This window comes from Ovis canadensis, chromosome 4 (genome assembly GCF_042477335.2).
Source record: "Ovis canadensis isolate MfBH-ARS-UI-01 breed Bighorn chromosome 4, ARS-UI_OviCan_v2, whole genome shotgun sequence".
NCBI lineage: Eukaryota > Metazoa > Chordata > Mammalia > Artiodactyla > Bovidae > Ovis > Ovis canadensis.
This window is the reverse complement of record NC_091248.1, coordinates 27,391,481-27,419,313: the sequence shown is the minus strand read 5'-3', so window position 1 is coordinate 27,419,313 and position 27,833 is coordinate 27,391,481. Positions and strand designations below refer to the sequence as shown.

At 40.1% G+C, this 27,833-nt stretch overlaps 1 protein-coding gene and 1 non-coding gene across 10 annotated transcripts in view; both read right to left on the bottom strand.

Moving 5' to 3' along the window:
- DYNC1I1 (dynein cytoplasmic 1 intermediate chain 1) overlaps positions 1-27,833 on the bottom strand; it is a 581,233-nt gene that overhangs the window by 446,494 nt on the left and 106,906 nt on the right. For 2 of the 9 annotated variants that reach the window (XM_069587459.1, XM_069587462.1), the window contains exons 1-2: positions 18,038-18,205; positions 4,447-4,520 (exon numbers count right to left, since the gene is read on the bottom strand). Coding sequence is in view for 2 of the 9 variants with exons in the window: in XM_069587454.1 (XP_069443555.1) it covers positions 18,038-18,082 (45 nt within the window). In the remaining 7 variants the exon portion in view is untranslated. Of the gene's footprint in view, positions 1-4,446; positions 4,521-13,432; positions 13,573-18,037; positions 18,218-21,896; positions 22,037-27,833 lie in introns of those variants that run through there. The other 7 variants (XM_069587463.1, XM_069587458.1, XM_069587460.1 and 4 more) reach the window with 7 other exon arrangements.
- TRNAS-GGA (transfer RNA serine (anticodon GGA)) lies at positions 194-265 on the bottom strand. The gene has a single exon. It is a non-coding gene; the product is annotated as a tRNA-Ser (tRNA).

Here is a 27,833-nt window from a genome sequence, read left to right as displayed (position 1 = left end):
CTGGCATTCCCTTGCTGTTTTTTAAGGGATTTAGCTCCGTTCTAAATACTTATGGATGATATTCAGCCAATGTCGCTCAGTTATGTCCGACTCTTTGTGACCCCATGGACTGTAGCCCACCAGGTTCCTCCCTCCATGGGATTCTCCAGGCAAGAGTACCGGAGTGGGTTGTCATTTCTTTCTCCAGGGGATCTTCCCAACCCAGGGATCGAACCCGGGTCTCCTGCATTCCAGGCAGACACTTTAACCTCTGAGCTACCAGGGAAGCCCAACATAAGGCCACCAGTTGCTAAAATATGAAGACTTCTGCACTAGTGGGTGTGCTGCCCTGGTGGCTCAGATGGTAAAGAATCTGCCTGCAATGTGGAAGACCTGGGTTCAGTCTCTGGGTTGAGAAGATTCCCTGGAGAAGGGAAAGGCAACCCACTCCAATTTTCTTACTTGGAGAACTCCATGGACAGAGGAGCCTGGTGGGCTACAGTATATGGGGCTGCAAAGAGTTAGACACGACTGAGCAACTAACATACACACATACATACACACACTAGTGGGTAAAATGCAACTGTCCTGAGGATCCCAAGTGCCCTGGTCACTTAGCCCCTTTTTTGTTTCCCCACACTTTGCAACTCACATCTCCCCCTCTTCACAGTAAAGATTTGCTCCTGGTATGTTGCCCCAGGGCCCTCCGCAAGCACTAGAGCCAGAGTCTGTTCTAAATAAATGGTCCTGAATTGTGTATTAAATGTTCTGCAAGTTCTCCTCTCCTGAGCCTGCAGGCCTGAATTGAACTAGAGCCTCCAGGTTCCAACCTTTACTGCTTTCAATGTATATATTTTAACAATCTGACTTTTTGAGTTTCCAGACTTCGGCTTAACAGGCCCTTTGACTTCCCATCTTCCTGACCATTTTGGAGGCATGGTCTCAATACCAGTGGAACTAGAGGTTTGGTCTTCCCCAATGGCTCAGTGGTAAAGAATTCGCCTGCCAATTCAGGAGACTAAGAGATGATGCAGGTTGCATCTCTGGGTCAGAAAGATTCCTTGGAGGAGGAAATGGCAACCTGCTTCAGTATTCTTCCTGGGAAAAATTCCATGCACAGAGGAGCTGGGCAATCCATGGTGTCACAAAGAGTTGGAAATGACTGAACACGCATAGACTAGACTTAGATTTCACAGATTAAATAAATATATAATTTAGATATTTTGCAGACTGATATAATCTTATCAAATTTTGTCTCACCAAGACCATTAATTAAAAAAAAAATCATTTGCTACAATTATGCTATGTAAGAAAGAGAAGGACAAATTCAGAACAATCCCCACTAAAGAATTTATCTAAATCATATCCCTATGATTATACAGTGGAAGTGAAAAATAGATTCAAGGGATTAGGTATGATAGACGGAGTGCCTGAAGAGCTATGGACGGAGGTTTGTGACATAGTATAGGAAGCAGTGATCAAGATCATACCCATGAAAAAGAAATGCAAAATAGCAAAATGATTGTCTAATGAGGGCTTAAATAGCTGAGAAAAGAAGAGAAGCTAAAGGCAAAGGAGAAAAGGGAAGATATACCCATCTGAATGCAGAGTTCCAAAGAATAACAATGAGAGGTAAGAAAGCCTTCCGAACTGATCAGTGCAAACAAATAGAGAAAAACAATAGAATCAGTTCAGTTCAGTCACTCAGTCATGTCCGACTCTTTGCGACCACATGGACTGCAACCCATCAGGCCTCCCTGTCCATCACCATCTTCCGGAGTTTATGCAAACTTATGTCCACTGAGTCAGTGATGTGATCCAACCATCTCATCCTCTGTCATCTCCATCTCATCCTGCCTTAAATCTTTCCCAGCATCATGGTCTTTTCTAATGAGTCAGCTCTTCACATCAGGTGGTCAAAGTATTGGAGTTTCAGCTTTAGCATCAGTCCTTCCAATGACTATTCAGAACTGATTTCCTTTAGGATTGACGGGTTTGATCTCCTTGAAGTCCAAGGGACTCTCAGGAGTCTACTCCAACACCACAGTTCAAGAGCATCAATTCTTCAGTGCTCAAATTTCTTTATGGTTCAACTCCCACATCCATACATGGCTACTGGAAAATCCATAGCTTTGAATAGATGGGTTTGTTGGCAAAGTAATGTCTCTGCTTTTGAATATGCTGTCTAGGTTGGTCAAAACTTTCCTTCCAAGGAGCAAGGGTCTTTTAATTTCATGGCTGCAATTGCCATGTGCAGTGATTTTGGAGCCCCCCAAAATAGTCTGTCACTGTTTCCCCATGTATTTGCCATGAAGTGATGGGCCTGGATGTGATGATCTTAGTTTTCTGAAAGTTGAGCTTTAAGCCAACTTTGTCACTCTCCTCTTTCACTTTCATCAAGAGGCTTTTTAGTTCCTCTTCACTTTCTGCCATAAGGTTGTGTCATCTGCATATCTGAAGTTACTGATATTTCTCCCAGCAATCTTGATTCCAGCTTGTGCTTCATTCAGCCCAGTATTTCTCATGATGTACTCTGCATATAAGTTAAATAAGCAGGGTGACAGTAAACAAGGAATGGGAAAGAGTAGAGATCTCTTCAAGAAAATTAGAGATACCAAGAGAACATTTCATGCAAAGATGGGCACAATAAAGGACAGAAATGCTCTGGATCTAGCAGAAGCTGAAGGTATTAAGAAGAAGTGGCAAGAATACACAGAAGTACAATACAAAAAAGATCTTCATAACCCAGAAAACCATGATCATGTGATCACTCACCTAGAGCCAGACATTCTGGAAGGCAAAGTTAAGTGAGCCTTAGGAAGGAAGCATCACAATAAACAAAGCTAGTGGAGGTGATGGAATTCCAGTTGAGCTGTTTCAAATCCTAAAAGATGATGCTGTGAAAGTGCTGCCGTCAAAATGCCAGTAAATTTGGAAAACTTAGCAGTGGTCACAGGGCTGAAAAAGGTCAGCTTTCATGCCAATCCCAAAGAAAGTCAATGCTGAAGAATATTCAACCTACCTCACAATTGCACTCATTTCACATACTATCAAAGTAATACTCAAAATTCTCCAAGCTAGGCTTCAACAGTACATGAACCCTGAACTTCCAGATGTTCAAGCTGGATTTAGAAAAGGCAGAGGAACCAGAGATCAAATTGCCAACATCTGTTGGATCATTGAAAAAACAAGAGAATTACAGAAAAACATCTACTTTTGCTTTATTGATTATGCCAAAGCCTTTGACTGTGTGGATCACAATAAACCGTGGAAAATTCTTTAAGAGATGGGAATACCAGACCACCTTACCTGCCTCCTGAGAAATATGTATGCCAGTCAAGAAGCAACTGTTAGAACTGGACATGGAACAACAGACTGTTTCCAAATTGGGAAAGGAGTACTTCAAGGCTGTATTTTGTCACCCTGCTTATTTAACTTCTATGCTGAGTACATCACATGAAATGCGGGCTGGATGAAGCACAAGCTGGAATCAAGATTGCCAGGAGAAATATCCTCAGATATGCGGATGGCATCACCCTTATGCAGAAAGCAAAGAGGAACTAAAAAGCCTCTAGATGAAGGTGAAAGAGGAGAGCGAAAAAGTTGGCTTAAAATTCAACATTCAGAAAATGAAGATCATGGCATCTAGTCCCTTCACTTCATGGCAAATAGACGGGGAACCAATGGAAACAGTGACAGACTTTATTTTGGGGGACTCCAAAATCACTGCAGATGGTGACTGCAGTCATGAAATTAAAAGATGTGTGCTCCTTGGAAGGAAAGTTATGACCAACATATTAGACAGCATATTTAAAAGCAGAGACATTACTTTGTCAACAAAGGTCCAGCTATTCAAAGCTATGGTTTTTCCAGTAGCCAGGTATGGATGTGAGAGTTGAACCATAAGGAAACTTGAGTGCTGTAGAATTGATGCTCTTGAACTATGGTGCTGGAGTAGACTCTTGAGAGTCCCTTGGACTGCAAGGAGATCAAACCCATCAATCCTAAAGGAAATCAGTCCTGAATATTTATTGGAAGGACTGATGCTGAAGCTGAAACTCCAATACTTTGATCACCTGATGGGAAGAACTGACTCATCTGAAAAGACCGTGATGCTGAGAAAGATTGAAGGCAGGAGGAGAAGGTGACAGCAGAGGTTTAGTTGGTTGGATGGCATCACTGACTCGAGGGACTCCTTGAGCAAGCTCCAGGAGTTGGTGATGGATAGGGAAGCCTGACGGGTTGCAGTCCATGGGTTTGCAAGGAGTCGGACATGACTGAGCGACTAAGCTGAATTTAACTGAAAGAATTTATCCTATGAAAATCTCACTATATGTCTTTCTCTTCCTCATTTCATGAAAGATCAGTAGCAAATCAACTGTGGACTGGTTATAATCAGTGATATTTGCAAACCCGCACTATACTCCTTTTACTAATGTTTCCAAGCTTAGCCCTAAAGCAGCTCACCTGATTCGTGTGTTTTACTCATTCCAGTTGTGGTTTGGTCTTCCTGGATCTGGACTGCAGCCTGATTCTAAAACCTAAAGTATAAAATGAAGATAGTCTTAATTAAGTCCTATCAGTTCTTTCCAGGCTGCTGAGAATGAACAGGAGTCCTACAATTCTAACATTTAATCTGGTTCTGTTTCCTGAGGCTGGACAGAGTCCATTATTTTATCGCTTGTCCTTTCCTCCTTTCCACGGAACACATTGGTATTGTGTATTTATTTGCATGTGTATTATCCAATAATATCGGCCCTTTCCTGGTAACATGAATTACTCCATTAACAGAATGCAAATTTATAGTCAGGGCTTGACACCAGGCAAAATAGTCAATACATATCCTATAGAAAATAGTTCTCTGGCTTTGAATAAAGAGTACTTGTAAGGACCTTTCATCTATATACTCAGTTACATCAAAGAATGAGTGCTTCCAAAGCATATTATACAACCACAGAAAAAGAGTTTTATCTGACACTTGATAATTTTACTAAACAACAGAAAGACCATAATTGATTACACTATTAGAAAGCTGTTACAACATGAAACAAACATCATAAGATCGTGAGAAGACTCAGCTAATAATGTATTTGTGACATCAATAAAATTAGTTGTTTTTCATCAGTGTTGTGAAATTTCTGATTTGTTTTAGCCTTGCATATTATTCTATTATAGCATGATGATTCTCATTATGTTTCTCTAAGGCCTATCAACAGATAGAGTGTAGACTCTAATTATCTCTATATTTAGTCAAAATAGTCAGGCTTCATCTGTTTTCAGAACAGTTAATGTATTTGGCTCATTACTCTGGAAACACTGAGTACAATTTAGTTCCCTAAAAACACATCCAGCATTAGCTTATGTAAGGAGCATTAAGGTCCACTGTGTGATGATTTTATTCTTTTCCTATGGCAGTGAGTCAGGAAATAATAGCTATTATTTTTGATCACTTATAATGTACCGAGCACTGTGTTCACATTTTATATGCATTATTCATTTAGCTCTCACAACAACAAACTATTATTTCCATCGCACATATTTAGAAGCTCATCTAGAGTCACGCATTTAGGATGTGGCAGGTGCAGGACAGTCTGATTTCAAAGCCTGAAGTCTTAACCATCATATTATGAAAAGTACTCAATTCCACAGATGCACACTTTATGCCTGATGTTTGTTCAGACCACATACAGTTAGGTCCTCAAAGAGATGCGACCTAGTGCTTCAACTCTGATATGAAGATGGCATTTACTTTTATTTATTTCTCCAGGAGGGTGATTCCCCTGATCAGCATCCTTGAATGAATTTTATTGCTGTTGGATAAAAATTCCACCCATAAGTTCCTGGACACTTGGACTCTCCTCCATTCCAGGCTCCTTCACTTAACTGGTTCAACTTCTCTAGCTTCCCATGGTTCTGCCTTCTTTCCACACAGTTTCCTCCCTCAGGACTTTCTCCCATCTTCCTGCTGACTGAGACATTCTCTCTGCCCCCTACTCATACCCCCAGCCTCAGTTAAATGTCATTTCCAAAGAAGCTTTCCTGGACTTTCCAGGTTATGACAGGCTCTCCTGTACTCTTTTCCACAAGGCCCTTCATAGTCATCATCACACATTATAAATATATCCTTAACTTTGTGATTATTTCTTTCTTATTATTTTCCTTATTTTCCCCAGTTCTATTGAGATATAATTGGCATACATCACTGTATAAGTTTAAGGTGGATGCCATAATGATCTGACTTACATACATCATGAAATGAATACCACAATAGGTTTACTAAACATTCATCATCTCATACAGATTTTAGGTTAAAGAAATAAAAAAATTTTTCCTCATGATGAGAACTAACATATATGAAAGTATTAATTATCTTTATCAAGTTGTATATTACATCCCGCGTACTTCCTTATGCTATACTCAAGTATGCCAGCAAATTTGGAAAACTCAGCAGTGGTCACAGGACTGGAAAAGGTCAGTTTTCATTCCAATCCCAAAGAAGGGCAAAGCCAAGGAATGTTCAAACTACCATACAATTGTGCTCATTTCATATGCTAGCAAGGTAATGCACAAAATCCTTCATGCTAGACTTCAACAGTATGTGAACCAAGAACTTCCAGATGTACAAGCTGGATTTAGAAAAGTCAGAGGAACCAAAGATCAAATTGCCAACACCTGTTGGATCATAGAAAAAGCAAGAGAATTCCAGAAAAACATTTACTTCTGCTTCATTGACTATGATACAGTCTTTGACTGTGTGGATCACAACAAGCTGTGGAAAGTTCCTAAAGAGATGCGAATACCAGACCACCTTACCTGTCTTCTGAAAAATCTGTATGCAAGTCAAAAAATAATGGTTAGAACCTTACATGGAACAATGGACTGGTTCAAAACTGGGAAAGGAGTACATCAAGGTTGTATTCTGTCACACGGCTTATTTAACTTATATGCAGAGTACATTATGAGAAATGCTGGGCTGGATGAAGCACCAGCTGAAATCAAGATGGCCAGGAGAAATATTAACAACCTCAGACATGCAGATGATACCACTGTAATGGAAGAAAGTGAAGAGAAACTAAAGACCCTCTTAATGAAGGTGAAAGAGGAGAGTGAAAAAGCTAGCTTAAAACTCAGCATTCAAAAAACTAAGATCATGGCATCTGCTCCCATCACTCCATGGCAAATAGATGGAGAAACAATGGAAACAGTGAGAGACTTTTTTTGGGGGGGCTCCAAAATCACTGTGGATGGTGACTGCAGCCATGAAATTAAAAGACGCTTGTTCCTTGGAAGAAAAGCAGTGACACACCTAGACAACATATTAAAAAGCAGAGATATCACTTTGACCATAAATGTCCATATAGTCAAAGCTATGGTTCTTTTCAGTAGTGATAAAAACGGCTGAGCACTGAAGAATTGATGCTTTCAAATTATGATGTTGGCGAAGACTCTTGGTATTCCTTTGGACAGTGAGGAGATCGAAGCAGTCAATCCTAAAGGAAATCAACCCTGAATATTCATTGGAAGGACTGATGCTGGGGCTGAAGCTCCAATACTTTGGCCACCTCATATGAAGAACTGACTCATTGAAAAAAATCCTGATGCTGGGAAAGATTGAAGGCAGGAGGAGAAGGGTTAGACAGAAGATGAGATGGTTGAATGGCATCATTGACTCAATGGACATGAGTTTGAGCAAACTCCAGGAGATAGTGAAGGACAAGAAAGCCTGGCGTGCTGCAGTCCATGGGGTCACAAAGAGCTGGAGACAGCTTAGCGATGGGACAACAATAAGTACTTACTTACAACTGGAAGTCTGTTACCTTTGACTACCTTCATCTAATTCTTCCCTCTCTAACTAAAAGGTTAAGATTCAGTCGTATCAGGAACTGTGTCGGTCTTGCTCATTGCTATCCAGCCCCTAAATCCTGCCCCTGCTCCGACAGTTGTTGCTTTCTTCACAGTCCAACTCTCACATCCATACATGACTACTGGAAAAACCATAGCCTTGACTAGACGGACCTTAGTTGGCAAAGTAATGTCTCTGCTTTTGAATATACTATCTAGGTTGGTCATAACTTTTCTTCCAAGGAGTAAGCATCTTTTAATTTCATGGCTGCAGTCACCATCTGTAGTGATTTTGGAGCTCCCAAAATAAAGTCTGACACTGTTTCCACTGTTTCCCCATCTATTTGCCATGAACTGAAGGGACCAGATGCCATAATCTTAGTTTTCTGAATGTTGAACTTTAAGCCAACTTTTTCACTCTCCTCTTTCACTTTCATCAAGAGGCTTTTTAGCTCCTCTTCACTTTCTGCCATAAGGGTGGTATCATCTGCATATCTGAGGTTATTGATATTTCTCCTGGCAATCTTGATTCCAGCTTGTGCTTCCTCCAGCCCAGCGTTTCTCATGATGTACTCTGCATATAAGTTAAATAAGCAGGGTGACAGTATACAGCCTTGACGTACTCCTTTTCCTATTTGGAACCAGTCTGTTGTTCCATGTCCAGTTCTAACTGTTGCTTCCTGACCTGCATATAGGTTTCTCAAGAGGCAGATCAGGTGGTCTGGTATTCCCATCTCTTTCAGAATTTTCCACAGTTTATTGTGATCCACACAGTCAAGGCTTTGGCATAGTCAATAAAGCAGAAATAGATGTTTTTCTGGAACTCTTTTGGCAATTTGATCTCTAGTTCCAATACGTATAGGTAGGATTACATAACTATGTATGAAATTATAGAATCAATAGCATTTTTAGAGAATCTGGTAGGAACAAAAGGACCTTGGTGACTCTGAGGAATTCATTCTTAATACTAAAATCTATAAGTGTTGAACTTTTTCTATGCCTATTAAACATTAACTGTTATTTTATAGGAATACTTGGGTTGAAAAAGGACAGAAAGGAAGGGAGAGATACTCTGTTCAAATCTATTTCATAGTGCACACTCCCATAAAAAATTAGCTTTTGTTTTGATTACAGATAATTCATCCTCATTATAGAAATTTTAGAAATGCTGAAAATTATGAACAAACCCAACAATTTCAAGAAAATCTTAGGTAACATATGGTGTATTTCTGTTCAGTCTTTTTGTTGATTATCTTTGTAACATAGTTACAGTAAATATGCATCATGAAAGACTGATTGTAGTTTTTTAAGTTTCTCTTTTATGATTTAAAATAGGAAATATACCTGAAATTATAAAATATTTTGGAAAAATAGATAAAATAAAAAAGTGAGTATTACCCCGTATGGCACTACCCACATATAACTACTAACAATATTTTGGCATATGTTCTTACAATCATTTTCTAGGGTATTTTCTTAAGTTGTTAATGGAATATATTGATTTGGGCTTCCTTGATGGCTCAGCAGGTAAAGAACCTGCCTGTGATGCAGGAGATGAGGGGTGATCCCTGGGTCTGGAAGATCCTCTGGAGGAGGAAATGGCAACCCACTCCAGTGTTCTTGGCTGGAGAATCCCATGGACAGAGGAGTCTGGCAGGCTGTGGGCCCTAGGGTTGCAAAGAGTCAGACGTGACTGCAGCAACTGAGCGCACACACACACATAGATTGGTTTATAGCAGAGGTAATACAGATATTCACAGATCCTAGTCTGTTGCAGAATAATTTCTAAGGGCCCATAATGTGCTGTCTATTTCATTTTACCTTAGTCTATTCCCAGGGCTCAATAGAATAAAGCATTATACTGCACCATCCATTAAATTTGAAAACTCTTTTTATAGATTTTTAATTGATTTTATTGATACGAGTGGGCTAATACTCTAGATCAGGTTGTCAAATCAGACTCATTTGAAGGATGCTTCTGCAATAACAAACTTTATTGATAGTTGGAGGATATGGGCAACCAAGAGGCATGGGCAGAGCCGACAGAAGTCTGGGGCACCAAAGGTGGCTCCATGGGTCCTTTCACCCCACAGCAGATATGTTCTCTCTGATCTAGAATAATAGATGACATTTCAGATAATGTTTCGCAGGCTTACTTCACAGAGCATGAAGAGTGCTTAAGTTATGAAATACCTTCATTTTATACGTCAGAAGAGTTATATAACTTGTGTGAGACTCTTCAGGGAACCTTGCATCATAGATCGATAGATTCTGGGTTTACTTATTAAGTAACCCTTAGCAAGGACATCGTGCTAAGGCATTCTATGATAAGAGCCCTTCCCTTTAGCAAATATTATTAGTCTATTTATCTGGAGTTTCAGTTGACAAAGAGATTAGACTGGATTAACCTGCCTTTTTCTCTTCCCCAGTGTAGTTTCTCTTAACACCCACAAAGAAAGTGAATGAATCTCTGACCAGCTGTTGAAATTCTTTCATTCTCAATAAGCAATAGGAAAAGAGAAAAACAATCCCTACAATTTAGCTTCTCATTTTCCACTCCTAAATCCTGCATGGACATGAGTTTTGGTGGATGCATAGTCAGGGTTCTGTTCTTCCAGTAGCTTTTTTCCCCACCTCTGTTTTTGAAAACCTCTTAGCCATTCCCCCTCTGCATCCCCAAGTGCCTCTAATCTGTTCTCTCTTTCCTATCCCAATTGAAGCCCAGTAAAAAGTATGTTAGAAACTCCCAGAAGATAACAGAAGAGAAAATGTAGATGACCTTGGGTGTGGTGACGTCCTTTTAGATACAACACCAAAGGTACAGTTCATGAAAGAGACAATTGATAAATTGGATTTCATTAAATTTAATGAAAAAGACACTTCTCTGCAAAAGATACTGCCAAGAAAATGAGAAGGCAATCTATAGACTGGGAGAAAGTATTTGTAAAATACATATTTGATGAAAGTGTTGGTTGCTCAGTCATGTCCGACTCAGGGACCCCACGGACTGTATGTAGCCTGCCAGGCTCCTCTGTCCATGGAAATCTCCAGGCAAGAATACAGGAGTGGGTAGCCATTCCCTTCTCCAGGAGATCTTCCCAACCCAGGGATCAAACCCAGGTCTCCTGCAATGCGGGCAGATTCTTTACCATCTGACAAAAGACTTATCCAAAATATATAAAGAACTCTTACAATTCAACAATGAGAAAATAAACAACCTGGCTTTAAAATGGGGGAAAAACCCAAACAGAGACCTCACCAAAGAAGATATTCAGATGACAAATACCCATAATACAATATATTGTCACCCTGCTTATTTAAATTATATGCAGAGTACATCATGAGAAACGCCGGACTGGAAGAAGCACAAGCTGGAATCAAGATTGCCGGGAGAAATATCAATAACCTCAGATAAGCAGATGACACCACCCTTATGGCAGAAAGGGAAGAGGAGCTAAAAAGCCTCTTGATGAAAGTGAAAGAGGAGAGTGAAAAAGTTGGCTTAAAACTCAACATTCAGAAAACGAAGATCATGGCATCTGGTCCCATCACTTCATGGCAAATAGATGGGGAAACAGTGGAAACAGTGGCAGACTTTATTTTTGGGGGCTCCAAAATCACTGCAGATGATGACTGCAGCCATGAAATTAAAAGACGCTTTCTCCTTGGAAGGAAAATTATGAACAACCTAGATAGCATATTCAAAAGCAGAGGCATTACTTTGCCAACTAAGGTCCGTCTAGTCAAGGCTATGGTTTTTCCTGTGGTCATGTATGGATGTGAGAGTTGGACTGTGAAGAAGGCTGAGTGCCGAAGAATTGATGCTTTTGAACTGTGGTGTTGGAGAAGACTCTTGAGAGTCCCTTGGACTGCAAGGAGATCCAACCAGTCCATTCTGAAGGAAATTAACCCTGGGATTTCTTTGGAAGGAATGATGCTAAAGCTGAAATTCCAGTACTTTGGCCACCTCATGTGAAGAGTTGATGCATTGGAAAAAACTCTGATGCTGGGAGGGATTGGGGGCAGTAGGAGAAGGGGGAGACAGAGGATGAGATGGCTGGATGACATCACGGACTCGATGGATGTGAGTCTGGGTGAACTCCGGGAGTTGGTGATGGACAGGGAGGCCTGGCGTGCTGCAATTCATAGGGTCTCAAAGAGTCGGACATGACTGAGAGACTGAACTGAACTGAACTGAACTGAAAGATACTCCACAGTATATGTCAAGTCCATCGAGTCCGTGATGCCATCCAGCCATCTCATCCTCTGTCTCCCCCTTCTCCTACTGCCCCCAATCCCTCCCAGCATCAGAGTTTTTTCCAATGCATCAACTCTTCACATGAGGTGGCCAAAGTACTGGAGCTTCAGCTTTAGCATCATTCCTTCTAATGAACACCCAGGACCGATCTCCTTTAGGATGGACTGGTTGGATCTCCTTGCAGTCCAAGGGACTCTCAAGAGTCCTCTCCAACACCACAGTTCGAAAGCAGCATCAATTCTTCGGCACTCAGCCTTCTTCACAGTCCAACTCTCACATCCATACATGACCACTGGAAAAACCATAGCCTTGACTAGACGGACCTTTGTTGGCAAAGTAATGTCTCTGCTTTTCAATATGCTATCTAGGTTGTTCATAACTTTCCTTCCAAGGAGTAAGCATCTTTTAATTTCATGGCTGCAGTCATCATCTGCAGTGATTTTGGAGCCCCTCAAAATAAAGTCTGCCACTGTTTCCACTGTTTCCCCATCTATTTGACATGAAGTGATGGGACCAGATGCCATGATCTTCGTTTTCTGACTGTTGAGTTTTAAGCCAACTTTTTCACTCTCCTCTTTCACTTTCATCAAGAGGCTTTTTAGCTCCTCTTCACTTTCTGCCATAAGGATGGTGTCATCTGCATATCTGAGGTTATTGATATTTCTCCTGGCAATCTTGATTCCAGCTTGTGCTTCTTCCAGTCCAACGTTTCTCATGATGTACCCTGCATATAATTTAAATAAGCAGGATGACAGTATACAGCCTTGACATACTCCTTTTCCTATTTGGAACCAGTCTGTTGTTCCACGTCCAGTTCTAACTGTTGCTTCCTGACCTGCATATAGATTTCTCAGGAGGCAGGTCAAGTGGTCTGGTATTTCCATCTCTTTCAGAATTTTCCACGGTTTATTGTGATCCACACAGTCAAAGGCTTTGGCATAGTCAATAACGCAGAAATAGATGTTTTTCTGGAACTCTCTTGCTTTGTCCATGATCCAGCAGATGTTGGCAATTTGATCTCTGGTTCTTCTGCCTTTCCTAAAACCAGCTTGAACATCTGGAAGTTCACAGTTCACGTATGCCAAGAGTGGACTGCAAATTAACACCCCAGTGTGATACTACTGCACTCCCATTAGAATGGCCAAAATCCAACACACACACACAACACCCCCCCCCCCCCACAGCTGCCTAGCATATGGAGCAGAGCACCAGAAACTCTTTATTTATTGCTGGTAGGAATTAACAGACTTTGGAAGACAGTTTCTCAAGTTTCTTTCAAAACTAAACATACTGTAAATATATACATTTGTATAACTAAATATATAAACAGCAATCATGCTCTTTAATAATTACCTACAGGGGGAGGAGATGGTTGGATAGCATCACCAATGCAATGGACATGAACTTGGGCAGACTTCAGGAGCTGGTGAGGCACAGGGATGCCTGGTGTGCTGTAGTCCATGGGGCCACAAAGAGTCAACATGATTGGAGGACTGAAGTAAAAAAGAGTTGAAAATTTATGTCCACACAAAAACCTGCACGTGAATGTTTATAGCAGGTTTATTCATAATTGCCAAGGCTTGGAAGCAACCAAGATGTCCTTCAGTAGATAAACGGATCAATATATGCTGATACATTCATACAATGGAATACTATTCAGTGTTAAGAAGAAATGAGTTTTATGCTGTGAGAAGATATGGAAGAACCTTAAATGCATCTCACTAAATGAAAGAAGTCAATCTGCCAAGGCTCTGAACTATGATTCCAACTAGATGACATTCTGAAAAAGAAAAAAAACACTACAGAGACAGTGAACGGAGCAGCGGTTACCAGGGATTAGCAGGGAGGGGGGATGAGTAGGAATAGAATAGAGGAATTTTAGGGCAGTGAAACTACTCTGTATGACTCTATAATGGTGAATATGTGTCATTAAACATTTGCTAAAATCCATAAAATGTACACCAGAGTAAACCCTGATGTGAGCTATGGGCTTGAGTGATTACTTCATAGCTAGTGAAAGTGCGGATGCATCCTTCGTGTCCTGCAGTTCTGTGAGCTCTGAGAAGTGCGTGATGTCTTGTATCTGCCACAGACGTAGCATACAGAATAGTGTCACTGCCCCCAAACCCCCTATGCTCCAACTGTTTATCTGTCCCTGCCCCCACCCCTGAACCCCTGGCAACCTCCGATGTTTCTACTGTCTCTACAACTTTGCTTTCCCCTAAATATCATATTTCAGACTTACTTCCTTCACGCTGCAATATGCATTTGAAATTCTTTCATGTCTTTTCACTACACAGGAGCCTATTTCTTTTTAACCTTGAATAATATTCCAATGTGTGGAAATACCACATTTTTTCTGTTCACCTACTGAAGGACATCGTGTTCACCTCCAAGTTTTGGCAATTATAGGTAAAGCTGCTGTAGACATTTGCATACAGGTTTTGTGTGGACATAAGTTTTCAACCCGTTCAGGAAAATGCCTAGGAGTGCAATTGCTGGACTGTATGGTTAAGACTATGGTTAGCTTTGTAAGAAACTGTCAAACTGTCTTCAGATTGGCTGTATTTGTCACATTCTTGCCAGCAATAAATGAGAGTTCCTGTTGCTTCACATCTGAGCCAACAAGCATTTAGTATTGTTAGACTGGAATTCTGCCCATTCCAATAGGTATATAGTAGTATCTCATTGCTTTAATTTGAAAATTCTTAATGACATACATATGTTGAGCATCTCTTCACATATTTATTTAACACTTTATATCTTCTTTAGTGAAGTTTCTCTTCAGATCTTTTAAATTGCATTGTCTGTAGTTGAGTTTTAAGAGTGTCCATTTGGTTGTTAATAACTGTTATTGTAATTTCCATTTCTAAAGGTTATATTTGATTCTTTAAAAAATCTGCTATGCTAATTTTTAGTTTCCTACTCCCTGCAGGTACTTGCAAGCTTTTCCTTTATTCATTTAAACTTACACAACATAATTACTGTAAGTTATTTGCTAATAATTGTCATTTGCTATCTTAAGTTTCTGTTGCTGATGTTTTTTTTTTTCACTTTCCTCATGGATAATAACTTGCTTTTTATATATGCTTTGTGATTTTAGACTGTGGGCTGCATATTATCCTTGAAACATTAGTTGGGAGAATCTGTAGCCTTGAAAGAAGGTACCTTCTTTCAGAAAGCATTTACATTTATTATAGTTAGCAGTATTACTAGCCTAAGACCAATTTAGGTTAAAATAAAATTCATGCCTTGATATTTTGTGAACTACTTAAGTGATATGAATGCAGACTGCAAAATTGGCAGAAAGATCAGTTTGTAAATATAACTTCTAAGGGAAAGATTTTATTTCCCTCTGGTGGGTAGCTACCACCAACACCGACACTTGGGATTATTTTGGGTGGTCATTGTACATGAATTTACCTCTTGTTACCCTTACCACAATGATCTGGCCCTTTGGCGTGCATCTATCCATGCTAAGTCACTTCAGTTGTGTCCGATTCTCTGTGACCCTATGGACCATTAACCCACCAGGCTCCTCTGTGGGATTCTCCAGGCAAGAATACTGGAGTGGGTTGCCATGCCCTCCTCCAGGGTATCTTTCCAATCCAGGGATCTAACTCACACCTCTTATATCTCCTGCATTGGCAAGTGGGTTCTTTACCACTAGCACCACCCCGGAAGCCCCTGGCCCTTTGGAGTCCCAGCTTAATGTGGGGAGGGATTGTTTGAGATCCCATTGAGCAAGCCCTGGAACTTGATGCCAAAAATCAAAGTTCAAGGGACTTTCCTAGTGGTCTGCCGGCAAAGACTTCATGCTCCCAATGCAGAGAGCCCAGGTTCGATCCCTGGTTGGGGAACTAGATCTCACATGCCACAACTAACTCTGCATGCCACAGCAAATAAAGATACACGCCACAACTAAAATATACCGCATGCTCAACTAAGATCTGGCACAGTCAAGAAAAAAAACATTCAAGTTTGCAGAAACTGGCAAAGGCCCTCAAGGCTAAGGCACCAAATCTCTGGGGCCCCACTTTCCTCCTACGCCTCATAATTACTTACTCTATTATCAGCTTTTAAGCCTTTACTATTTTAAAAGAGTATTACTGGATCCAGAATTTTCAGCAAAAAGAAGTCTTTAAATATGACATAGTCCACCTAGCTCAGGGAGGTATTAGCCCCAGCAAACTGATCAGCCTTAGTCTCAGAAATGGAAGTCTCCCTTATGTTTTTTCTTTCCTCTAGCCCTCCTTTCACTCGGCAACATTGTTATTAACCAGGTTTCTATCCTTGGCATTCTTTCCTCTTTGTATGTTTCCTCCCTTGGTTTGGTGGCATCCATCCTTATAGGCTGCTTTTCATCTCCAGTGTTACATTCTTGACTTCCACTCTGAGTTAGACCTTTCCGTGTAGACGTATTTGCCTGCACCTCTATCTTTTCTATTCTGCACTGAAGTCAGAATCTTTTCTCAGCACCACTTCCTCCTCCTGTCACTGTCATCTGACAGAAGCAGCACTATCTTCCCACACATCATTCTCAAAGGTACAAAGTCGCCATTGATTCCTGTCCAGTCTGTGTAGTCACGCCTGATGGTTCTTTCACAGGATTGACATCTCCCAGCTTAGTCGACCCTCATCTGAAGCATCACTACCTCTCTCCTGAGTTCCCTTCCTCTGTGAACTTCCCTCTCCAGTTCATTCTGGGTCTTGCCTCCATAATTTAATGCCTTTTATAAGAAGCTTTCTATGAGTTCACATTTATCAACAGGAAAAGCCCAGCCTCCTCGACCAATACTTGTGTAAGCCCACATGAACTTCCTCTGGGCTTTCTTTTCAGGCTTGTATCTCGCTCTACTCAGGCATCAGGCCAACTTAACCGCTTGTCAGTCTCTGAACACACTGTGTGAAAGTGAAAAGTGTTGCTCCATCATGTCCGACTCCTTGTGACCCCATGGACTGCAGCCCACCAGGCTCCTCTGTCCATGGGCTTTTCCAGGCAAGAATACTGGAGCGGGTTGCCATGCCGTCCTCCGGCGGATCTTCCTGACCCAGGAAGCAGATCTGAGTCTCTTACGTCTTCTGCATCAGCAGGCTGGTTCTTTATCACTAGCGCCTCCTGGGAAGTCTCTATATTCTTGTACATCCCATTTGTGTTCTGGAATAGCATTCTTACTGTATCTCTCTTGAAATCTAATAATGCCAAGCAAATTCTAAATGTCACCACCTCCAAAAGATCTTCTCTCTTCACCTTAGACTTTTTCCCTAATACTCATCTCATCTCTTATATACCAGATCAAACCATATGAGATTGAAGTTTTTATAGGTCAAGAGTGGTCATATGTTGGCAATTTCTTATGAAGCAAACAAAAACGGAGTTCAGTGCTTTGTATAAAGCTAGCATATGTCTAATAAATATTTGCCTAAAATGAGTGAATGAACATTTTGATGAGAATAAGCAATACAGCCCATAGTGAAAGAAAAGTCTAGCTCAGAGTAAAAAGAATTAGAATTTTATCCCTCAGTGTAAACACATACACACACAGAGTAAATGAAATTTCTGAAAGAACTCAGAAATCAGTATGCCTAGAATTTAGAGAAGAAAAAAGATAATGAAAGTAGCAGAGTTACCAATGTTTGTAACTCAAATTCATTTCATCAGGCTGGATGGAAACTGATAACCTACCTGAATCTACTTTGAACTAATTGAATGCAAGGGACTATTTAAGAATAAATTGTTATTATTGCAGCAATACCATTGAAAACATCAGGAGGTAATTGAAAAATAAAATCAGGAACTGCAATTTACCTTAAAAATTAAACAAATTTCCTTTAAGAGCTCTCTGGGCATTTCACTTTTTGTTGCTAAGACTCTACTTTTAAAAGCCAAATTAACCAGATTGTCCATTAACATTGATCACATTAGCTAGATAAGTGCCAAATCTCCATCTTACTTACGTTGTGTAAATGCAGCATAACGTGAAAGTAAGGGCAATGTATCATGATGCACAAAACGCCCTTTCCATATAAACTTCTTTTAAGGCAGTCCTTTCTGCCTTGTCTCTGCTGTTAGCACTACTTTATATTGCATAAGCATGGAGCACGGCCATTAGCAAAGACTTCTCTGATGTCATAAAGGAAGTGTTTCTGTTTTGCCCTCTTATGTAATGAAGGACAGAGTTCATAGGTAAATAAGAATGGGGCTCTGCCAAGATTCCCTTAGTAGTACCCATAGTAGAGACTCTCAACTGGAAAGCAAAGTCCTCCTCCTTTTGCTGAGTTGGCTACTTCAGCCGGCAGATCTGTCCTTAGGCCTGAGGCTTTCTAATCACGGGGGAAAACTAGACAATGTACTTTAACCTTAGTGCAGATTTTCTGCAACTCTCCCTCTTAAAATGAGTACATTTTGTACCACCTGCAGAACAGGAATAATTAAGCAATAACTGAAAAAGATGATAAGAACTCTGATACTTTACTCAAGGAACTGATATATATCCAACTAGAAAATCAGTCAAAATGCCTTTGACAGAATCTTTTTAAAAATAATTATAGTGATGTCTTTATTTTTGTATGATATTGTAGTTTTTTGCTTTTATTTACTCAAGATTGTACCATAGGTGGAGAAAGTCTATTTCAAATCAGAAAAATTCTCTGATATATAGTTAATCACCATCCCAAGTGTTCACAGTTGTTTACACTTTTAGAGTAAATAGATAAAAATATAAAATATTTAAAAACAGAAACGCAGATGCAAAGGCCTGCGTCTGGTTCACCATTACTACTAAAGAGGTATGTAATCTTGAGCAAGGTTTTTAACCTAGTTTTAAAACTTATCTCCCTTTCTATAAAATTAAAATGAGATCATGCTCTTCCCACTTTATTAAGAGGTGTTAGGGATTAAAGTATATTTCACAAAAACTCTTTATAGGGTGCAATATAGCATGCACATGTGAGGTATTACTGCTGTTAATTTCTCTCCTAGAAAGATAAAAGCGTAATGAGAACAAAGAACACTTTGGGAACTAGCAGTGCTATGCATCACCAACAGGTTAGTTTTATTTCCCGAATTACTTTCTTTTGCTCTTCTGCTACTACATTATTCCCGACCATTCCAGGAAGACGGTGTATCCTGTGAACAGAATTAGGTATGGCCGTTCTCTAATGCAAGTGGAAGCTTACAGGGGTTAACAGTCAGCCACCTGTTACTCTGGCTAAGCCATGAGAAAATCCCCATGGGAAAAGAATAAAAGCAAAATATAGCAATACAGCATAACCCAAATAGAAGTACATTGGGCTGATCAGTTGGGGTTGTCATGCCCTGCTAAGCTAAGGAGAAACACAGTGTGGACCTTGGGACGCCGGGCCAGCGCAAGTCCAGGACGCTGTTTGTGCACACACTAAGGTGTTTTCCCAAGGCATATGCGGGTCGATGACCTCCAGCGAGGTGAGAGCCCTCGTACAAGAAAATAACGAAGATAGCTTAAAGTAATCAATAAAATAGAAGACATGACCTAGGACACAGCAGGCTGACTTCATCACAACAAAACAGGTCCTTTCTGATAGCCAAGACACTAAGCAACAGTGATGTGGCTCGGAGGAACAGGGCTCTTGGCCCAAGAGGGCTTGAGTCCCCAGGTCCCATCTTTCAAACTTTCATTCTGTCCCTACTTTCTTTTTCCCAAACTGTGTGTCGACCACTTTCGATTCCTACCTGCTGTGCTGGCCACAGCAGGAGCTCTGTTCTCTGATTGCAGCACTATAATCTCCCATTCAGCAGGCACTGTAAATCATCCTGCAGACAGGAGACAGGGCTGGAGCCTCAGGTAACCTGTGAACAGCATGCTCTTTATAACAAGGTGGCACCACTCCATCCTGGGCATGACCGTGGTGGCTCCAGCACACGTGGTGCTCCATTTCTGCTGGACAGTTATACACCAATCAATAAAAGGAGATCTACTCTACTCCATGGGCAGCTTTTATTAATAGAAGGGGTACCATGGTGAGGCTATACAGTGAACAAAATATTAGACTGAGAAGCACAGACGATACAGAATAATAAGGTAACACTTGTATGTTTTTGATTAAAAAAAAAAAAGAACCTCCTTGTGAATACTTTTATTTGATTTTCACAACCACCTCATGAGGTCAGGAAGCAAGTTACACCATTTTGACAGATATTCCGAGGAATTAAGTGTCTTGCTCAAGCTCACAGAAGTTGCCTGATTCCTATTACAGTTTTCTTTGTAGTATTTCTGATTATGCAAAAGGCAGGCACAAAAAATTCCACTGATTATGTCGCTTTATTAATATTTTGTGTCTTACCTTCTCCAGTGAAATATGTGACTAGGTGAAGGTAATGTGAAGTGAAAGGACAGACAATGAAGAAAACACTAAAACAGTGACCTGCAAACTAACTCATTGCACTCACACACTCGGTTTTGCAAAGCTACCTACGATCAATGTGTGGTATCCTCTGCATATTTTTCCTGCAATTAAAATGAATTTAATTGATAATTTTACTGTAACCTCTGTGTAGGCACCTTAACTAAAAATGACCAGTTGCTTGTTTTTAATGATTTCTCAGTCTGGATGCCTGCTACCACTTAACCATGTATCCTTCCATATGTCAGACACTCAAGCTACTTTCCACACCACTACCACCAAATAAATAACTAATAAACACTCCCATGCATGTGTTAAGGATTTATAATTTTTTCAGATAATTTTCTAGGTTCTTTCACAAAAAGTACCTCCTGCTTGGCTTCAGGAAACCTTAGGTTTTCTGACAGAGAAGGCCTAATTCCATTGGGGCCGGAACATTTCGGGCAACAGTGGTTTCAAAGTGCTGAATGGAAGGAAACGCAATGGATAAGGATAATAAGATCCATAACTCTGGGACTCCTACAACTAGCCCAAGCTGGTAGGGGTATGACAGATTTTTCCTGAGTCTCTACTCTTTCCACACCTGGCATTGGATAGGAGCTTGGTAATTATTTGCTGAAGGTTGGTTGCTGCTACTGCTAACTCACTTCAGTCGTGTCCAACTCTGTGTGACCCCATAGATGGCAGCCTACCAGGCTCCCCCGTCCCTGGGATTCTCCAGGCAAGAACACTGGAGTGGGTTGCCATTTCCGTCTCCAATGCATGAAAGTGAAAAGTGAAAGTGAAGTCGCTCAGTCATGTCCAACTCTTCGCGACCCCATGGACTGCAGCCTACCGGGCTCCTCTGCCCGTGGGATTTTCCAGGCAAGAGTACTGGAGTGGAGTGCTATTGCCTTCTCCAGAGGGGTTGGTTAGATGGATAGATAAATTAAAGACACACTCTAGGTATAAACTGCTTATAAAAACCGCATTTTAATCCTCTCCTGCACTCTTTAAAAAATTTCTCTCGCACTTTTGAGACCCCGCATGGGCCCTGCTGACCCAGCTTGGGCAAAATCATCAAAAATTAATATTCTTTTTCACTTATCTGTTATTTGCCTTCCTGACTCTTTGACTTATACAAAGCACTAAAGAACAAGGTTCAGTTCAGTTCAGTTCAGTCGCTCAGTCGTGTCCGACTCTTTGCGACCCCATGAATCACAGCACGCCAGGCCTCCCTGTCCATCACCAACTCCCGGAGTTTACCCAAACTCACATGCATCAAGTCGGTGATGCCATCCAGCCATCTCATCCTCTGTTGTCCCCTTCTTCTCCTGCCCCCAATCCCTCCCAGCATCAGGGTCTTTTCCAATGAGTCAACTCTTCCCATGAGATGGCCAAAGTATTGGAGCTTCAGCTTTAGCATCAGTCTTTCCAATGAACACCCAGGACTGACCTCCTTTAGGATGGACTGGTTGGATCTCCTTGCAGTCCAAGAGACTCTCAAGAGTCTTCTCCAACACCACAGTTCAAAAGCATCAATTCTTCAGCACTCAGCTTTCTTCACAGTCTAACTCTCACATCCATACATGGCCACTGGAAAAAAAGAACAAGGTAGTAGTTATTAATTACAGTGCAATTTTACAAACTATTCTTACAACATATGAAGGCAAACTTTATAATCAAAACCTTTTCAAAGATTTGGAAACTGACGCTCAGAAAGTAGGGGAAGAATTTGGCCCAGGTCATCTGAATTCACACTGTATCCTTCCTCTCAGACACTTCTCTGCTATCTCAGGGTCCTAGAACCCAGCTGTCAGTTATCTGTCAATTAATCCTCTAATACTTATGTGATAACTAATGAGGGGTGTTCAGTCTCATGCTTCTCAGAGACACTTAAAGATCTGGAAAATGGTAACATTTTTAAAAATGATTCAGGATCCAAAGGAATTAAACTATAAAGGTCAAAGGACAAACTAAAGAGGTTGATATGTTTAGCCAGGAAATCCCACCCAATGCTCCCGTCAGGTCACATTCTCAAAGGTACTTTATTGATTAATTCACTTTTTAAAACATGGTGGAAGGAAGGGCAACAGGAGCAAAACAAAACAAAATTTTACTTATCTCTTAACGTCATAAGCAGCTTCTAATCTTGACCCTACAGAAAGAGCCTTTATAATTTTCTCTACAGCACGTGTAATTCAGTGGGTCTTAATACAACAAAATTACGTTTCTACCGCTAACCACCTTGCTTGAATGTATATTCCAATTTGAACTAAGGTTTTGTCTGAAAAACATTGATCTATTCTAAATTTCAGCATTTTCTGTCTTTTGAGTATTGCTCAAAAGGGCTACTGGGAAAAGATTTGAATTTTTGATTATGGTGTACTAGTTCCTTCCTGTCATTCCATTTCTTTTTACCTCAGCCAGAGCCACCTTGACCTTAAACTTGAATTTGGACTATGAGGTCCTCAGGCAACACAGAGTGTTATACTAGCTAATGAATAAATATTTATTTAGTGCAGAATTGTTTGCATTAAAAAAGGGAAGAGGTAAGAAATTGGCAGATTTGAAAAGAGTGTTTCAACCAGTAATGTGAGATCTGTTTAGGCATAGGTTTCTGGGTTTGCAGTCGTCTCTTTTAACTTGCTGACATTGAATTTTTAACTGGGTGACACAAAAATGACATAACACATTTGTTGAGAAAACCATCCATCATGAAGTGAAATGAAGTCGCTCAGTCGTGTCCGACTCTTTGCGACCCCATGGACGGTAGCCCACCAGGCTCCTCCATCCATGGGATTTTCCAGGCAAAAGCACTGGAGTGGGGTGCCATTGCCTTCTCCAGGGGATCTTCCCGACCCAGGGATCAAACCCGGGTCTCCTGCATTGTAGGCAGACTCTTTACTGTCTGAGCCACCAGGGAGGCCACCAGGGAAACCGTCCATCATACTGGATCTTAATATGTCTTTGCCAGAATCTCATTTTCACAGAGAGCAAGCAGAGCAGCCTGAGTATTCCCTACGGCTGATCACTCTCACCTTGTGAGGGTGAACTAAATATCAAAGTTCAATGAAAACATAGACACACACAGAGAAATGTAGTGATGAGTGTAGTTTTCTTGAATTTTATTTGTAACAAAATAGATTTCACTGCCTATATCTCTTTCTTCTTCAAGGGTCTATGGATGTAGTTCAGGGGTCCATAAACTTGAATGGGGAAAAAGTTCTATTATTATTTTCAATAACTTCTAACTGAAATTTAGCATTTTCTTCAATTTTGAAAGTAGGTACAAAATCTATCTCTTTTTCACCATTAGAAATCATAATTATTCTTATATTGTACTAACTTTTTGAAGGTATCTTAAAGTACTGTATTCTTTTCTACCTTAAAACCACAGAAGTTATTAGACCTGTCGTAAGTTCTTATTACTTAAAATATTTATTTAAAGATACATACATTACTCTCCCCATGTGGTGCTAATGGTAAAGAATCCTCCTCCCAAGTAGGAAACACAAGAAAAGGGGGTTAGATCCCTGGGTTGGGATGATCCCCTGGAGGAGGGCATGGCAATCCACTCCAATATTCTTGCCTGGAAAGTTCCATGGACAGAGGAGCCTGGTGGGCTACAGTCCGTAGGGCTGCAAAAAGTCAGACATGATTGAGCGACTTAGCACACACACATACCGCAAATGTGGTTTTAAATGTTCTAATAGCAACATTTTAGTATAGCTTGTTTCCTTTGTAATCCTATTTATCCTACTGTATGTTTTTAAGTATATTTTCCTGATTTAGAAGCCTGTCACAATGTCAAAGGGCCCATAGTACAAAGTAGGTAAATAATTCTTGTTCCATATGCTGAAATATTATAGGTCAGGCAGAAGGTAACAACTCCAAAATGCACTTTTACAGAAATTTAGTAATGTAGACACAAAAGGGCCTATTTGTGGTGATGGCAAAATGATTTAAAATAGATACAGAAGAGATATAATGTACATAAACTTAGTTTGCAAGCCATAAAAAGTTATTTAGATAATGATGTTATTGTTATTAATATTAGTATTAACAATAGTTACAGGTGAATAATAATATTTACTGCCTATCATCTTCACAGTAAAAACTCAATTAAAAATTATATATATATATTCTTTCTTCTATAGGGCTTTTATTTCCCCCCAGAGTAGAGGATTTGCATATATTAAATATGGTCTTTTTCCTGTTTCACATTCTGTGCTCCATATTCTGGCCCCTAAGAAAATTTGAAGGTTCTAGAAAAATATCTTATAATAACAAATCTTTAATTTAAAATATGAGATTTAAAAAAACCATAGATTTCTCTGTTTCTACAATTTTCTACTCTATATAAAGTCTTTACTCTCATTCTAAGATATTTCAAGAAAGAAGACAAAATTTCACTCTAGACAAGAAATATTTCATGGAGGAAACAGAAGAAAGAGCTGAGAAACTCCTTAAATTGATCTACAAGTTCAATGCAATCTGAAAGAATTCCACCTGGGTTCTCTGCAGAAGTTGATGAAATTCATATGAAATTCGAGGAACTTAAAATAGCCAAAATAATAAAGGAAAAAATTGGAGGATCTACAATTCTTGATTTCAAAACTTACTACACAGCAACAATGATCAAAACAGTGTAGCAATAGCATAAGAATAGATGGAAAGGTCAATAGAATAGAATTAAGAGTTCAGGAATAAACTCATTTATCTGGGTCAACAGATTACCAATTAGGATATCACAATAATTCAATGAGAAAAGAATGATGTTGTTTTTCAACAAATGGTACAGACACACCTATGTAGCCGTATGCAAAAAAAATGAACTTTGACCTCTACCTCATAGTATATAAAATATTTACATAAAATGGATCAAAGACATAAATATAAGAGCCAAAACTACAAAAGTCTTAGAAGAAAGCTTACATGTTAAGTGTAAATCTTTGTGACCTCGGGTTTGGCAATAGATTCTTATTCATGACACTAAAAGCTCAATAAGAAAAAGAAAAACATAACCAGTTGGACTTCATCAAAGTTAAAACATTTGAGCCGAAAGAACGTCATCAAGAAAATGAAAAAAACAACCCACGGAATGGGAGAAAATACTTTGCAAATTATATATCTGATAAAGGACTCATATCTAGAATATACAAAGAACACTTACAGCTCAATAATAAAAAGGTAACAAATAAGAAGTAAGCCTGGGTGTGGCAGACTGCAAACAGAACTGGTTGAAGGCTTGCACGAGAAACAGTTAGACCCCTAGATTTGCTTCCAAAGCCTGCATTCCCTCATCCCCAACAGGAGCAGCAGATCAGACACACAAACTCTGGTGAGAAGCACCAGAAGACTACAAATGCGGAACTCCAGGTATAACTGTAGGCAAGATAAGGCTCTGAAACAAAAACAGCAGTTTTCAGGGAAAGCTTGCTAGACTCCCAGAATACTGACAATCATGTTTATATCCCAAGCAGGAAATTAGAAGATTCTCCCTGGAAAAACTGAGCAGCCCAAGAGAAAATTTGAAGTAGGCTCTCAAAATAGAGCCAACTTTCTGCTTCATTGCTGTAAGTGGAGTCCCACTAGTAAGCAAGCCCTTCCCTTCATACAGACCTCCTAATCATTAATCAGCTTCACAGTAACTTGCTCCTAAATGTTTAAACATTTATACAGCAGAACAACACGCAGTTTCTCCCTCAGTCAGTCTCTCCCATCACGAAGCTTCCATAAGCCTCTTATCCTTATCCATCAGAGGGCAGATAGAATGAATACCACAATCACGGAAAACTAACCAAACTGATCACATGGACCACAGCCTAATCTAACTCAATGAAACTATGAGCCATACCTTGTAGGGCCACTCAAGTGGAAGGGTCATGGTGAAGAGTTTTGACAAAACATGGTCCACTGGAGAAGGGAATGGCAAACCACTTCAGTATTCTTGCCTTGAGAACCCCATGAACATCATGAAAAGGCAAAAAGATAGGACACTGAAACATGGACTCCCCAGGTCAGTAGGTGCCCTGTATGCTACAGGATATTCAGTGGAGAAATAACTCCTGAAAGAATTAAAAGACACAGTCAAAGTGAAAACAACACCCAGCTGTGGATGTGACTGGTGATGGAAGTAAAGTCCGATGCTGTAAAGAGCAATATTGCATAGGAACCTGGAATGTCAGGTCCATGAATCAAGGCAAATTGGAAGTGGTCAAACAGGAGATGGCAAGAGTGAACACTGACATTTTAGGAACCAGTAACCTAAAATGGACTGGAATTGGTGAATTTAACTCACATGAACATTACATCTACAAGTGTGAACAAGAATCCTTTAGAAGAAATGGAGTAGCCATCACAGTCAACAAAAGAGTCCAAAAATGCAGTACCTGGATGCAATCTCAAACATGACAAAATGATCTCTGTTTGTTTCCAAGGCAAGCCAGTCAATATCACAGTAATCCAAATCTATGCCCCAACCAATAATGCTGAAGAACTGAAGTTGAAAGGTTCTATGATAAATTACAAGACTTTCTAGAAGTAAGACCCAAAAAAGATGTCTCTTCATTATAGAGGACTGGAATGCAATGGTAGGAATTCAAGAGATACTGGAGTAACTGACAAATTTGGCCTTGGAGTACAAAGGGCAAAGGCTAACAGAGTTTTGCCAAGAGAAAGCACTGGTCATAGCAAACACCCTCTTTGAACAACACAAGAGAAGACTCTATACATGGACATCACCAGATGGTCAACAGTGAAATCAGATTGATTATATTCCTTGCAGCCAAAGATGGAGAAGCTCTATACAGTCAGCAAAAACAAGACCAGGAGCTGACTGTGGCTCAAATCATGAACTTCTTATTGCCAAATTCAGACTTGGATTGCCGAAAGTAGGGAAAACCACTAGACCATTCAGGTATGACCTAAATCAAATTCCTTATGATTATACAGTGGAAATGACAAATAGATTCAAGGGATTAGATCTGATAGACAGAGTGCCTGAAGAAATATGGATGGAGGTTTGTGACATTGTACAAGAGGCAGTGATCAAGAGCATCCCTAAGAAAAAGAAATACAAAAAGGCAAAATGGTTGTCTGATGAGGCCTTACAAATAGCTGAGAAAAGAAGAGAAGCTAAAGGCAAAGGAAAAAAGAAAAGATATATCCATTTGAATGCAGAGTTCCAAAGAATAGCAAGGAGAGATAAGAAAGCCTTCCTCAGTGATCAATATAAAGAAATAGAGGAAAACAATAGAATGGGAAAGACTAGAAATCTCTTCAAGAAAATTAGAGATACTAAGAAAACGTTTCATGCAAAGATGGGTACAGTAAAGAATAGAACCGGTATGGACCTAACAGAAGCTGAAGATATTAAGAAAAGGTGGCA